General features: G+C 40.7%; 1 protein-coding gene across 1 annotated transcript; it reads left to right on the top strand.

Annotated features, from left to right (window-relative positions):
• Positions 1–96: 96 nt before the first annotated feature.
• On the top strand, positions 97–14,949 carry duox (dual oxidase). The gene is given in 32 exon segments (XM_079568031.1): positions 97–114; positions 116–284; positions 576–763; positions 882–1,083; positions 2,271–2,437; positions 3,063–3,126; positions 3,505–3,601; positions 4,044–4,134; positions 4,200–4,302; positions 4,412–4,584; positions 4,672–4,847; positions 5,007–5,125; positions 5,196–5,333; positions 5,413–5,526; positions 5,666–5,868; positions 6,513–6,707; positions 7,239–7,464; positions 7,774–7,867; positions 7,948–8,123; positions 8,445–8,514; positions 8,593–8,634; positions 10,216–10,394; positions 10,625–10,855; positions 11,267–11,366; positions 11,570–11,619; positions 11,725–11,852; positions 11,932–12,085; positions 12,236–12,468; positions 12,701–12,859; positions 13,134–13,289; positions 14,376–14,504; positions 14,764–14,949. Coding segments are annotated over 32 exon segments (4,461 nt in total). The 5' UTR covers positions 97–102; the 3' UTR covers positions 14,887–14,949.
• Positions 14,950–15,930: the final 981 nt, after the last annotated feature.

The raw sequence follows: 15,930 nt of genomic DNA, 5'->3' as shown, positions 1-15,930 counted from the left end.
GCGGAGCCGTCGGTAGGTCCTTTGAAAGTACAGTAACGCAAAACAAAACAAAACAGACGCGGTAATTTGTGGCCGCTAGGCTGCCGTACTTACCTGGACGCAATGAACGTAATGTGCAGGCTCTCACCTCGTGCGCCTCCTGCCCGCGCGCTTCTGGGACGGAGTGTACCAGCCCATCCAGGAGCCGCAGCTGCCCAATCCCCGGGCCCTCAGCCGCGCACTCACCCAGGGGCCATCGGGGCTGCCCTCGAACCGAAATCAGACCGTGCTGTCCGTGTTCTTTGGTAATTATGTGCACATTTAGAGCATAGTAAACCTACGCCATTTCTTTCTTCTTCTTTTTATCTTCTTTTTTTTTTAAATTGTGCAGAAGAAAATATTAGATTGGCTAGAAATGTTAAATTGCAAAAATGTATGAAAATTATTTATTATTTATTTATGTTTTTAATTAGTATTATTTGCCGTCTTTGCTAATGAGATATCACATTTTACATAATCTATCTAATCTTTCATCTTGATAAAATGTTCCATAACCTTTTGCACAAACTAACTGTATACTGTTCTTGACATTTTAGGATATCATGTCACCTTTGAAATGTTCGAGTCCCGAAATCATGGATGTCCACCAGAGTTCATGAACATCCCAGTGCCAAAAGGCGATCCAATTTTTGACCCTGCATCCACTGGCAAAATCCTGCTGCCCTTCCAGAGGGGCACGTGGGCTGAAGAATCAGGACAGAGTCCCAGCAACCCTCGCATTCAGGTGTAAAGACAATGCAATCACCATTAATACAGTAACATTTCATATAGCCCCATGTTTGTTCAACTTCCCCGTAATGACAGAACTCTTGATGTGGTCTGTAATCACAAATGCTGTGTAGGTAAACTCTGTAACTGCATGGATTGACGGCAGCTCCATCTATGGCCCCTCCAGCTCTTGGTCTGACTCTCTGCGGAGCTTCTCTGGAGGCCGCTTGGCTTCGGGCTCTGAGCAGGATATGCCATGTCAGGAGTCGGGACGCAGGTTCATGTGGAGCGCCCCGGACCCCTCGACCGGAGAGCATGGATCTCATGGCCTCTTTGGTGAGAAATTTCAATCCATCCATCAGCACACACAAAACAATATTATCTTGCAGAGCTTCAAAGCTCGCTGCTTGCATAATTCAATAATACCATCAAAAACTTGCTATAAAGTCTACCTAAAGATTTCCAGGTTATACTTGAGTGTCTGCAATGCTAGAGTCAGTTTGGATAATGCTTCTTTAATTTATTTTGGAAAAAGTAGTCGATTGCTCTTAAAGTCTTTTTATGCTCCAGTTTCAACTCAAAACCATGACCATGCATTTACCACTACAATGATACTTTAGGAAGTATTTACAGGGCATTAATTTGTGAATGCCACTAAGCAATTGATGATTACCCACTATCTGTTTGGACGGTGAGCCTTCCTACACCAAAATGTTGTTATGTATAGTGATTCCTATCCAAAATCCACCAATTTGCATCACAACAACAGGATATTGTCTTCGTGTAGGTGGACAACATTGTATTCAGGTTGCAACATCGAGACAGCACAGTTACACCAAAGGTTTTTCACACGTTTCTTGCAGGTCAGTTCTGATGAATGTCAGTGTGGACAAGCATGAGTCAAACAGGTCATATGACACGCTGTGACACCGTGAGAGTATAATTGTTGTGAAAATGGTTTGTCAGCCTGACCGCAGTAAATCCCTCACTCTATGGCAGAGCTGAAGCCTCACAATCGAGCTGAAACCCATGTTTTGTTGGTGCAGGGCTGTAGTCATTGTCGAGGCGAGGGCGAGGGGAGTTTTCTTATTGTTCTTTCTCTGTTTGAGGACTTTGGAAACCAGAAAATCATTACACAATTACATGAAGCAAATTTTAATATGATTTAAGTAAATGCACTTACACAAGCCAGAAATAATACAGAAATAAAATATTGGTTAGTGTAGCAATGCAGAATGTTATAAATTCAATGTTACAATGCAATTTTAGGGGAAATGCTAGCGACAAATTCTTATTGGAATTCACCAAGAATTTCCAGAATTATGATCACGTTTAACAACACAAAATGAACAGATTTTTATGAAAGTTCTTGGTGACATCAAGCATGAAAATAAGAATTTGAATGAATGAAACATTGACAAAAGTGCTCACTGATCCAGTTGATTTTAAAACATATACATATACCAAATGCACAGAATTGAACTAAATTCAGTTTTGCACTATATCTTTCTTTTTGGTTGCAGAGTTTGGCAATGCCTGGGCCAATGAGAACATGTTCACTGCAGCAGAAGGGATTATCTGGTTTCGCTACCACAATTATGTCGCCTCCACGCTGCTCCAGGAACACCCAGAGTGGTCAGACGAGAGGCTCTTTCAAAATGCCAGGAAGACGGTTGTGGCCACATTGCAGGTAAGAGGGAAAAGTCCTCCCGTAATCCCCTCGCGACGCAGGTGCAGCCTTAATTTGCAGTGTGGACGCGGAAGAGGTTGCATCAACACCAGGTGGTCGCGGAGGAAAATTGCTGGTTATTGTTGAAGGTTGAGCGCACCGTGTCATGCCTGTTTGACCACCAGAGCTCTGTGTAATATCTGAGCAATGACAAAGGCCACGCAATTTCATTAACAAGCTGACATTTATACCCAAACATCATCCACTTTTTGCATTTCAGTGGGTTCAGAGGATTCAGTGCTGATATAGAGCTTTGTATCAGGGTTATGTAAGACTTTCTAAATGCTTTCTGTAATACCGGTAATAAACCAAAATAATAGAATAATAAAAGGCATGCATTTCAACTTAAAAAAGTCCATAAAATGCAGTATTTATTGTCTAATCAGGACTAATCAAAATAATCCTAAAGACTTAAGAAAATATAATTTGTGCCTTGGCCAGAACAATACTTTTTGGCTTTTTCCAAGACATAAACCAGGGATGAAACAGGCTTCAAATGTAAATGAAACAACTTGCTCTAAAGGAACCCCTGCAGCCATCATAAGCCTGTTTGAGAATCATTCTTTTTCTCCTTTTCCCCCATCAGAATATTGTCGTCTACGAGTGGCTGCCTGCATATCTGGGAGACAAAAAGCTCAGTGTTTACCCAGGTAAGAATAAGCCGGTGTACGTGTGTGCACAAGTGGAGGTGAGCAGGTAATGCACCGGTGACCACAGTCGACCTGGTGTGTTTCAGCGCCGTTTGACGAATAGCGCTTGGTCAGCAAAGTATCACTGAGTCCTTCTGAGCAGAGCTGATGCGAACATTTACGTGAAGAAATGTAGAGGAACAATGGCGGATCACCACAATGCCTGGAATACTACCCGTCCTTTTTGTTGCTCATGCAAGTTCATAATTTGTCTATAAAGTAGGGCACAATGTATGTCCTTATGTGCAGTGTCATCTGTAGGCCTTGTATCTTGTTCACAGTAGCGACACAACAGCAATTATTTTCATTTTCATATTCATCAAATATGTCTCTTTGCAGGTTATCAGAAATTTGTTGACCCTGGAATCTCTCCGGAGTTCCAAGTCGCTGCTGCAAGATTTAGCGTCACAATGGCCCCCTCTGGTGTTTATATGAGGTACTATATCCTTTTTTTTATTAACCTCTTACCCCTCCAGTTTTCCAGTCTGGCTTTACCCAAATCAAAAGGTTTTCAGCCTGTAGGTCAGTGTAACCCCTTAATTTTGATCTAAACAAACTGTGCTGTGTTGTCTTCACTTTTCTTTTTCATCGAATTTTTGTCACTTTTTTCATCGCTTTTTTTGGTCACGTTTTTGCCACTTTTTTGTTGCGCTTTTGTTGATTTTTATGTGGCTTTTTTGCATTTTTGTTGCTCTTTTGTGGCATTTTTGGTTCACTATTTGATACTTTTTTGTTTTTGTCACTATAATAATGCTTTTTTTGCTCAAGAAGCTTTTAGGTTTGGGTAAATAGACAAGATAGATAAGGGATAAGAGGTTAAATGATTTGATTTCACTATATAATAAGGTAACGCACAATTTTATATATTCATACGCAAGAAATAAAACCTGTCAGTTTCGACAAATTCTGAACTCGGACGGGAGCTCTTCTCCAGCTGTACGTCTGTGCAACAGCTTCTGGAGCCGCCAGGTAATCGATATAAGATCCAAGCACCTGTAAGCTGTCTACTGTAACATCAGAAACGTATGTTTTAGAGCCCTAATATGAAGACGAGCCAGGATGTGGATGAGCTGCTCATGGGAATGGCTTCACAAATTGCTGAAAGAGAAGATAATGTAGTAGTTGAAGATCTCAGAGGTACGGGAGTTTGGGGGTTGTATTTTCTAAACAAATACTAGTAATTCTTGTGATTTTGATGTAAAATGTTCAAACATAGACATTTCCTGTCATTCTCACATTGTTTTAGATTTTATGTATGGCCCTCTAAGATTCTCGCGGACAGATCTTGTGGCGCTGACCATAAACAGAGGAAGAGATTTTGGCCTGCCCACTTACAATGAAGTCAGAAAAGCTTTTGATCTGCCACCTTTGAAAACTATTGAAGGAATAAATCCTGAACTCAATCGCACTGACCCACAGGTAAATAAATGTATCAAATACCACTCATAATTTATGCAGCCTATTAATTCATATAATATGTTCATGTTTTGTGGATTTTTCCAATAGCTACTAAAAGACATTACAGAGCTGTATGATGGAGATATTTCCAAGCTGGAGCTCTTTGCTGGGGGAATGCTGGAGTCTGTGGATGGTCCCGGGCCGGTTTTCTCAGCCATTATCCTGGACCAGTTTGAACGGATCCGAAATGGAGACCGCTTCTGGTTTGAAAATAAACAAAACGGGTAAAGCCATGCCTTGTGGTGGTATAGACCTAGAGTTTGTTCATCATTCTTTGGTCTAATAATGGAAAGACTTTGAAATACTGTATTAATAAATACATAATAAATACAGTTTGCTTCTGTGTCAAATATTAATCATTTTAATTATTGTATTGTTTCTAGTTTGTTCACAGATGAAGAGACGGAGACGATCCGCAACACAACATTTCATGACGTCATTGTGGCGGTCACAGGGGCTGATTCCACAGATATACAAGAAAACGTGTTCCTCTGGGGAAAAGGTCCAAATAAAACACATTGATATGACAAGAGTTTACACGCGCATGCTGTTTCAATATGTGTTGTCCTCAGGCGACCCTTGTCCTCAGCCTACACAGCTATCTGCATCAGCACTCCAGCCCTGCACCAACGCTACTAAACTTAATTACTTTGATGGAAGCAAAGCTGGATTTGCAATATTTATTATTGTCCTCATCCTCTTTCCTTTTGGTAGGCATTACATTTAACTATGTGTCTGTTCGTGTTGTGATTTTGAAAAAAATATTGACAGATTTATTTCCTCTTGCAGTGAGCTTACTTGTGGCCTGGATAGTGGCGTTGCTAAAGAAACACAAATATACTAAATTCCAGGGAAGAAGGCACACTGTTAATCGGACAGATGAGCCCACGGTGGGAATCCCAGGTAGCATTTCAACTCCTCCAATTCCTGAAATGTTGAAATCAATAGATCAACTAATATAGCACTGTATGAACAGAAATCAAACATTAAAACGATTAAAGGTTTTGTTAATCCATGTATTTATTATTCAATTTTTCCAAAGCTTATGAGTGGCAGGGCACCAGGAAGCATCTCCTTCCGGTCAGTGTAGAGTTTGACGAGAAGAGCCGAGTCCAGGTATTTGACAGGACAGGACCTGCCCTCCGCACCCTGTATGTGGGAAACCAGAACTGTCTGGACATTATTTTATCCAGTGACTGTCAAAGGAAAGCTCTCCTTCTCAAAGTGCCAAAGGAGTACGATCTGGTGAGTTATTACAATGTTTACCTATTGGCTTTTTCAAAATGTAACTAATAATAATAATAATGCATCGGTTTTATATAGCGTTTTTCTGGACACTGAAAGACACTTTACATTGCATTATTCATTCACTCCATACTTGGTGGCGGTAAGCAATTATTGTAGCCACAGCTACAACAGTCTGGGCCGTCGGCCCCTCCGACCACCACCACCACTCACTCACTCACTCACTGCATTCGCCAGGCTTCCTGGTGTTACCAAACGGTCTACCAAGTATCCAAGTATTGACCAGGCCCTTCCCTGCTTAGCTTCCAAGGTCTGACGGAATCGAGTATTGCAAAGGCGGTATGGCCACAAGTATCTCTCTTGCCTTGCAGGGCAATAATGTTTATGATTATACTACAAAATATTTCTCAGAAATCAAGTCAATGAGACACATAGTTTACCTTTTACAAGCTTTAGTCATATTTGAAAGGAGATATTCATGATATATAAGTACCGCTTGTAAAGTCCTTGCATACCCATATATTGTATGTCCTTCTACACCATTGGGTTATTCCCAAAGTAGCTACAGTCTAATTTAAGAACACATGTTTACGCACACCCATATGTCCCACTTATAACACCTTGCTCTTTTCCTCAATGTGCAGGTGCTGTTTTTTGATGATGAGAGTTTGCGTTCGTCATTCGTCAGGAATCTCTGCCTGGAGTCACCTGAGGCCGCGGCCTTCGGGCAGAAGGTGACAGTGAGGGAGATGAGGGAGAGGGACCTCCTGAAAGAGGCTCTGACCAAAGAGCAGCGGGAGCGGATCGTGGAGACCTTCATCCGACAAGCTTTCGCCAAGGTAAACGCTTCCTTCTACGGTTTACCTCTTCGGCTGCTCTGTGCGCCAGCACAAGGGTTAGGGGTCAACCACAAACCGTCGTCAAAGTCGCCTGAGGTTCATTTGCCATCATGTTTGCCCAAATAACGAATTGTTTTCCTTCATGGTGACATCATGCGTGCTTGTCACTAACCACATTGACATCAGTGATATCAGTAAGGCCGCTTCACCAACAATGACTGTCCCTTTGTGCGTAACTTTCCTCTTAGAGTAAATCTCTTTAAGTTTGCTCGTGTCACTACTTCACTACAAGTTGAAAAAGGCTCATTTTATAGATTCATTGCTAACCACAGAGTTGGTGTTGTCAATCCTTGCTCAACCCAGTGCAGTCATTGTGGACAAGACAATTTGCACATCTTTCCTGCTCATTCAGAAAAAGCACGTTGTTGTCCTTTCCTCTGACCTTGTGTGTGGTGGACACTAACCACATTGACATCAGTGATACTGTAAAGCCTCTGCACTAACAATGGCTGCCTGTCCCTCTGTGCGCAGGTGCTGGAGATAGACCGGAGCAGTGCTGGGGACTTGAGCGGAGTGTCCCATCAAAAAGCCAAAGAGGTGCTTCAGTGTGAGCTCACGGCGTCGGAGTTCGCTGAAGCCCTGGGCCTCAAACCGGACTCTCTGTTTGTGGACTCCATGTTCACATTGGCAGATAAAGACGGGAACGGTTATCTCTCATTTCAGGAGTTTCTCGATGTCATTATTATTTTCATGAAAGGTAAACAAAAGTTACAAAAACAGACATGTGCCAGTGAATTAGACAACAGCCAACCCTATTTTGCTTGTAATGTTTTTAATGTTTATATAATAGTCTAGTGCAATAAATACTCCTTGATCAAAACCACTCAGCTTTAGTTTCACAGGAGTCGCCCATTTCTACCACCTCAAGCTTGTAAATGGCCTGTGCAATTGGCTTTACGTGTCAGTGGATATGTCATTGTACTGTGATTTGCAGATAACTCGTATAATACAATGTCAAACCATTAATCTACTTTTTATGCTGCTATATATATACTGCTTTTTACAGGTTCCTCTGAGGAAAAATCCAAGTTAATGTTTGCTATGAACGACATTGATGGAAATGGCTTCTTATCGAAGGATGAGTTTGCCCGTATGCTCAGGTTTGTCTCGTGTTACTGGTATTATTAAATTCCATTTTGCGTTTTTCTGTTCTGCTTGATGTCTCATACTTTTCTTTCAGGTCGTTTTTTGACATCTCGAACGGGGCTTTGTCCAAAACCCAGGCGGATGAGGGCATTAAAGCCCTGATGCAGGCCGGGGGATTTGAAAACAAGGAGAAAATCACATGGCAGGACTTCCACTTCCTTCTGCAGGACCACGAGAAAGAGCTGCAGTTCGCCCAACTAAATGTTAAAGGTTTCAAATCAGATAAAAATTGCACAAACATCTAATCTTTTTGGCGCCTGTCAGAGAGTGGTGTACATGATGAGGAAGTAAGAGAAGTTTAGTATTTGAAGCAGGAAAAATAGGCGAGTTTATTTATTATTAAATTAGTTTAAAGGATAATTTTTTATGGCTAGGCTATGTAATGTGATCAGACCATAAACAATAATCGACAGTGACATGATGCATGAGAGGAGGGAAGGAGCCATTACTGCTGGTTCAGAAAAACATACAGTATCATTGTGCCTTAATGTGCTAACGTTTGGTTTGGCCATGTCCCTCTCATTGGAGCAGGGATGGAGAAACAGGGCCGAAAACGTTTCAGTAGGGATCAACGAGTGTCCTTCATCTGCCCTGCCAACAGGTACACGGAAGAATTGATAGATAAGGCACTACTGTTTTGAATTACATTAAGTCAAACGTGTCTCTTTACTTCGTGTAGCAGTCCAAAGTCAGAGGGATCAGAGCTGCGCCGGAGGAAAATGTATGTTGTTACTCACACCTCTTATGGATCTAATATTATCTACCCCATATAGGGACTGCATATAATTAGGCACCTAATTTAGCTCTAGCTGTGTAGCTGCTTTGCTGAAACAACGATCACACTGTGTAGTTTGCCACCAATGATGCCATTTGTCAGAAACTTGTAAAAGTATAAATATCATTATTTCTTGTCGTGTTGCACTTTACCTAACACTGAAGGATAATGCATTTTGCAGCCCTGTGTACACCTTTCTTGGAAATGTATGCATTTCATACTAAATTAGGGTATTGGTTATAAACATGGTGTTACCGCGTTATTACATTTTTAGGTACCATACTATTCTACTATTGGATGGGAGACTGTTTGGTAACACCAGGAAGCCTAGCGAATGTAGTGCGTGAGTGAGTGGTTGGTGGTGGTCGGAGGGGCCGATGGCGCAGACTGGTTGCCTCGCTTCCGTCAGTCTACCCCAGGGCAGCTGTGGCTACAATAGTAGCTTACCACCACCGGGTATGGAGTGAATGAATAATGCAATGTAAAGCGTCTTTGAGTGTCCAGAAAAGCGCTATATAAAACCGATGCATTATTGATTGACTGCGGAATTCTTCCGCAGTCAATTATTGGTTTTCATGTTCTTTATTATTATTCCTCTTCCATCTTTTTCCCGATTTTCTAGAGCTATCAGCACCTTCATACTTTGTGCAATTTATGCAAGTTATGCATCAAAATGTTCCGCATGTTGAGGAGAAGGGTGCTATTACTTTTGGGACTTCTGCAACTTACGTTTTTTCCGCAATTGGCCGAAATGTCGGAGATTTTTCCCATTGACTTATAATGGGGCTGCCGCAAATCCATGCTTTTCTGCACTTTTTTCTGCATTTTATGCAATTTCTGCACTTTGTGCAGGTTCAGCTTATGCAACTTGTGGGTTTTGAGAAAAAATTGGCCTTCTGCAGTTTTCCAGTTTTTTTATACAGGAGTTTGAAATTTTTGCATTAGTGTGTATGTGGACCTGTCGCATTAGTGTGTATGGGGGAATCCAGCCAATCAGGAGACTCCAGGCCTTTCAGCCATTTGTGCAGCTTCTGCCAATCAAGCACTGAGGCCATTTCAACAGTTTGACCAGTTTATGGAATTTAAAAGTTTATGCAATATTAACAATTTATGCAAATTAACCACTTTATGGGATTTAACCACTTTATGCATTTTAAAGCGTTTATGCAACTTAAGAGTTTATGCCATTTAGGATTTATGAATTTTAAAGAGCTTATGCAATTTACATAATTTATGCAAATTAACCCATTCATGCATTTTACCACTTTATGCAGTTTATACAGTTTATGCAACATGACATTTTATGCATTTTACCAGTTTATGCAAATTTGATTATGCAATTTGAAGAGTTTATGCAATTTCTGCATTCGCTTCCCGCATTTCCGCAGTCAATCGCAATGGCGCAGCCATTGCATTTCTAGTTATTATTATTATTATTCATGTCAAACGACCATGCTTTTACTGCATTACAAAGTAAAATGTTACCAGTTGTTTTAACAGACATTATGTCTTATTTATCAATTTTAGGCTTCATGTTAAAACCCCAAACGTCTATGTGAAGCCGAAACGCGAGCAGTATGTGAAGAACCCGGTGCAACAGAAGGTGCAACAGTTCAAGCGCTTCATCGAAAACTACAGACGCCATATTGTCTGTTTCCTGTTTGTGTACGGCATCACAGCTGGGGTCACCGTAGAGCGATGTTACTGTGAGTTGCACCTGTCAATTTAGTACTTCTGTATTTTCTCAGGCTGGACAACATGCTGTTATATTCTACATGCAAAGAATAAATATAATCTAAAGAAATATAAGGCAAGGAAACTGTTGTAATGACCATATAGTAATTTAGTTTTGTTGCTTGGATGCGCTGCAAATTCCAAATATTGTCTTCTGTCTTTGTGACCTATTCCTACGACTCTCCCCGCAAAACCTTCACAGACTATGGCGTACGAGCTCAGGCCACTGGGATGCCTGAAGTTTCCGCTACAGGTGTCATTGTGGCGCGAGGGTCGGCTGCGGCCATCTCTTTCCTTTTTCCCTACATGCTCCTCACCGTGTGCCGGAACCTCATCACCATGTGCCGGGAAACCTTCTTGAACAGATACATCCCATTTGACGCCGCCATTGACTTTCACAGGTTTATGGCTATGACTGCTGTTGTCCTGTCAGGTTAGAGACACATACCTACTACTACTACTGCTACTACTACTACTTCTTCTACTACTACTACTACTACTACTACTACTACTACTAAAGGGAAATAAAAATTGCACTTTTGCAGTCGTATGTAGACACTTGGAATCCAAATGGGTCTTGCCCATGGACACAACAACAAGCCATTGAGCTATTGCTGCCCAACTACTTCATACACTTTTATTTATAGGCTTATTTTAGACTAATTTCTGAGCTGCTTTAGTCTTCATTAAGCCTTTATCTAGTCCCAGTGCTGCATGAAAATTCTAATATTTTATGAGGTGATGCCTGATGTGAGAGAACTGGGGTAGCAGGGCTTCACAGTCTGTACAGTGGGGGGCAGTAATGTTATGTTCTCTGACTGCTTTGTTCCTCTCTCAAATACAGTTGTCCACACTCTGGGACACATCATCAATATCTACGTCTTCTCGGTCAGTAACCTCAGCATCCTGTCCTGTCTGTTCCCCAAAGTCTTCAACAACAATGGGTATGTTGTAAATTCTGCGTACATTTTACCAGCGACACTTATTCAATAAATCAGATTTACCGATCAGATTTACTCACTTTTAAAAATTAGAGAATGTTTTTCAGTTGCAATATCTATGACTTTCAGGTGATTAGCTTTTGCTGTAGTGTTACCCAAAATGTTCTTTCTGTTCTCGCTTATAAACTGGACCATTTCTGTTGTAGGTCAGAGCTTCCTCCCAAATGGTCCTGGTGGTTTTTTGAAACTGTCCCAGGTAAAATTTCAAACAACAAACTGTTGTCTATAGAACCGTTTTGCCCGACTGTATTGTTAATGGATGCTAATGTGTGCCCTATGTTTTTCTCACATTTCTCTCCAGGGGTAACTGGTATCCTGCTCCTCATTGTGTTTTCAGTCATGTACGTTTTTGCCTCGCACTATTTCCGTCGGATCAGTTTTCGTGGATTTTGGATTACGCATAACCTTTATGTTATTGTGTACATTCTGGTAAGTTAATACAGTTACATAAACACACATTCTTTTCCAAATCCTGAAAGTTTTTTTCAGCTTTGCTTTCCACTCACAGACAGTGATTCATGGCAGTTTCGCACTGCTCCAAGAGCCTCGTTTCCACATCTTTCTGATCCCTCCTGCATTGCTGTTTTTACTGGACAAACTCATTAGTCTGAATAGGAAGAGAGTGGAGATCCCAGTCATAAGAGCTGAGCTACTGCCCTCAGGTAGTATCATAATAATACCATCAAACCAGTAACATGTTTTAGTGGACATCTCTAAATGGCCGTTTGGTATTATAATTATGGAATCCTTACAAAGTTGGTAGCTTATTTTGTTTGTGTTCAAGTACATTGTTTTGCTCACTTCCCCTCCAGGTGTGACACATCTGGAGTTTAAAAAACCTCAGGGCTTTGTGTATCGTTCGGGACAGTGGGTGCGTATCGCCTGCCTTGTGTTGGGCACAGATGAGTACCATCCCTTCACCCTGACGTCAGCACCGCACGAGGAGACCCTGAGCCTGCACATCCGCGCTGTAGGGCCCTGGACTAGCCGCCTCCGGGACGTCTGCACAGAGGAGAGTCTGCTGGAGTTTGGGGCCTATCCAAAGGTGTGCCCTATTCTGTTCTATAGATTATTCAGCAACGAGTATTAGTAGGGGATTAGTTGGCTTTTGTTTATGTTATTTATGTTAGTACTTTAAGGAAATGTCAATTGTTTAGGTTCAAGGCTTTTTTTTTTAACTTTTTTTTTTCCAAAGGTTTTCTAAAGTCATATTATTATTATTATTATTATTATTATTATTATTATTATTATTATTATTTATTTAATATTATTCCCAGCTCTACTTGGACGGCCCTTTTGGAGAAGGCCATCAGGAGTGGGTAGACTTCGAGGTGTCTGTCCTAGTCGGAGGAGGAATAGGAGTCACACCATTCGCTTCAATCCTGAAAGATCTGGTGTTCAAGTCCTCCATCAAATCCAAGTTTCTGTGCAAAAAGGTATTACATGCATGAATAAAATCTTAGCGTTCGTAGCCACATTCCAATGGCCCCATCTTGCCATAGGTTTCCTTTCCCCTACCACTAAAACATGGCCCCTTCTGAATGCGTAGTCCTGTAAATTATATAAAGGGGGGAAAAAAACAATGGGGTAACATGACCATAACATAGCCATAGATTCTCAATTACAGGGAAATGAGTCAGTGTCTTACAAGTACAGTATTTGATTGACTTCCTTTTTTGAGGAAGCATTTAAGATGATTTATTGTTGCAGGTGTACTTTATCTGGGTGACCCGCACGCAGCGTCAGTTTGAGTGGGTTTCAGACATCATCAGAGAAGTGGAAGAGCTGGACACCCAGGAGCTGGTCTCTGTGCACACATACATCACTCAAGTGGCTGAGAAATTCGACCTCCGCACAACCATGCTGGTGAGGAACGACTGGCAAATCCATAGGTTTAGTCAGAAGCTATATAAAAGAAGCATTTTTTTCAAACAATGAAAATAGTAACCAGTACAATACAGTGACAAAAAGAAATTAATCATTTTAGGTAATAGCAACTGTAACCTCTGTTGAAGCTTAGATATTGTTTTTATGATTGTATTTAATTTCATATCAAAAAAAGTATTGTTATTTGTTTCACTTACCTTCCAAATAGGTTTCAAAGGCTATAAATAATACAACATGTAGCCCAGTGAAGCGAATTGGCTATTGATTGAACCAATGTATAAAGGAATGCCTGGCCCTCCATTTGCTGATAAATGACCTAATACTTCTCGCCTGTGTACTTTTGGACTGTATCATGCGCTTTCAAAAGACATTAAATTACACTTAACTATGAAGGCCGCACATTCTATAAATGCAATGTGATGCATTTGGAAGAAATGGCCTAAAGTCGAACCATTGCTGGCTTTGAAAAAAGGTGGTAGGCTGAGTTTGAAGGCTTGAACCAATAATCAACTGATTATTCAGATGATTTAGTTGAAAAATGACCCTCGTCCGGCTGGAAAATATTCATGGAACTACCCATTGAACAAGTACAGTATCTATGTTTCTATGGTCTTGATCTGTGCGTCACACAAGCGGTCGAAATGGGTTCCCTATGTAGTGTGTCTGAGCGTTCCCCTCAGAGATATCTTGAGGAGCTCGGAGTGGAGTTGCTGCTCCTCATCATGAAGAGGAGCCAGCTGAGGTGACGTCATTGGCATTGATTCCAGAGACCTCCTTGATGCCTCTTTTGGGAGTTTGGAGTCAGGGACTCCCCGCAACTTGGCCCAGGATAAGCCAAATAAAATAGATGGAGTAAATATTAAGAAATACTACCAGAATAATATCCTGGTTTGGAAATGAAGTGCAAGTGATAATGTAGAAATATGTCATCTTTGCTCTATTTTTGCACCACCACTAAAATGTACAGTTCATGTATCATGTGTATCTCCCATGCTACTGTATATCACGAAAGAATTAAGAAGAATTAATAATAATAACTGTTTTTGTCTGTGTGCTGTTGTACAGTATGTATGTGAGCGCCACTTCCAGAAGGTGTGGAACCGCAGTCTGTTCACGGGCCTGCGCTCGGTCACACACTTCGGTCGACCTCCTTTTGTGTCCTTCTTCAGCTCCCTGCAGGAAGTTCACCCTGAGGTCAGCCCTTCATCCATCTTCATCTTCCTCAGCACTCAATACACACTCACACAACCACATAAACAGGTCAATGCTGCAGAAAGGCAATTAACGATAGGCACATACACGACCCAATAATGCTGCGAGTAAATAGGCTGTTCCTATGAAATCACAGCATTCTAAAAGGGATCATATTGCATTCCAAAACTTTGAATTATTTTTTTCCGACTTAAACCAATTATGCTGTTATTCAATTGCTGTTTTTTCTAAATTCCTATAGGTGACAAAGATTGGTGTGTTCAGCTGCGGACCTCCAGGACTCACCAAAAACGTGGAGAAAGCATGTCAGCAGATGAACAAGAGAGACCAGGCTCACTTTGTACATCACTATGAGAACTTTTAATTTATTACAGCAAACTTTAGGGTGCTTTCTGTTCATCTGTTATTAATGTAATCAAGAAACCAAATTCACTGACATGTCCGTTTTGACGATATGCAGTGATTTGCATTTTGATGATTTGCTTTTGTTCATAATATTTTGCGACAGGTCGAAATTGTTTTTGGGCCTCCTTTGGCATAATATCATAATCCATCAAAGAAACTCTACTTGTGTATTATGTTGATTATTTAAAAAAAAAACTGTAATATTGACTGTAAAAAGTGTGTATGCAGAGTTTTACTTCAGATCTAATAAAATTTCACCTCTCCAATTAAAGTGTGACCTCTGTGCTTGTGCTTCTAAGCCCATTTAATCTGGATGGACACTGTTCTTGAGCCCAATGGCGGAGTTTTATGTATAGCGCTGTGAAGCAGAAATCCTGCTGATGCCATTTGAACAGGACTCTCCATCACTAATGATGTCAGAGGCGGCTTTTCAACAGTCCTGAACAAAAAGTTTTACTGCTAACTCAGATTATTTAAAACATGCATTTATCTTTATGTCGGTGCTATTGTGGTTATTTTAGTATAAATATAATATGCTTAATTACTACATAAGATGCACAAGGTATTGTTAAAAATATTTTGCATGTTAATAATATTCATTAATGTTATGATATTTGACATGGTTGCTGAATAAAGGACAACAGGCAAAACCTTGATTCCTAGTATTCCTATTTTCTTTTCTTTTCTTTTTTTCCTTTTCTTTTTTTTGGGCGTATGACTTAACTAGCTTATCATGTTATGATGGTTTGCATTTTTCTGATGTGACATCTGTGAAACGCATCATCTGGACCCTGAGTCCATGCAGCGCGAACTATTAACCGAGGAGGTCAGTAAAATCTTAAAATGTTTATCTTGGATTAACTATTATGGCTAAACACGTAATAATCTCAATAACTTGTGTTATATTTTTGTAAATAGATAAGTCGGACTGTCCGGAAGCTGAATTTTGTAATCAAAGATAGTAGCAGCTAACGTTACATAGCGCTAATTTTACGTTATTAAC

This window comes from Gobius niger (genome assembly GCF_951799975.1).
Source record: "Gobius niger genome assembly, chromosome: 12".
Classification (NCBI taxonomy): domain Eukaryota; kingdom Metazoa; phylum Chordata; class Actinopteri; order Gobiiformes; family Gobiidae; genus Gobius; species Gobius niger.
This window is presented reverse-complemented; position numbering and strand designations above follow the sequence as displayed.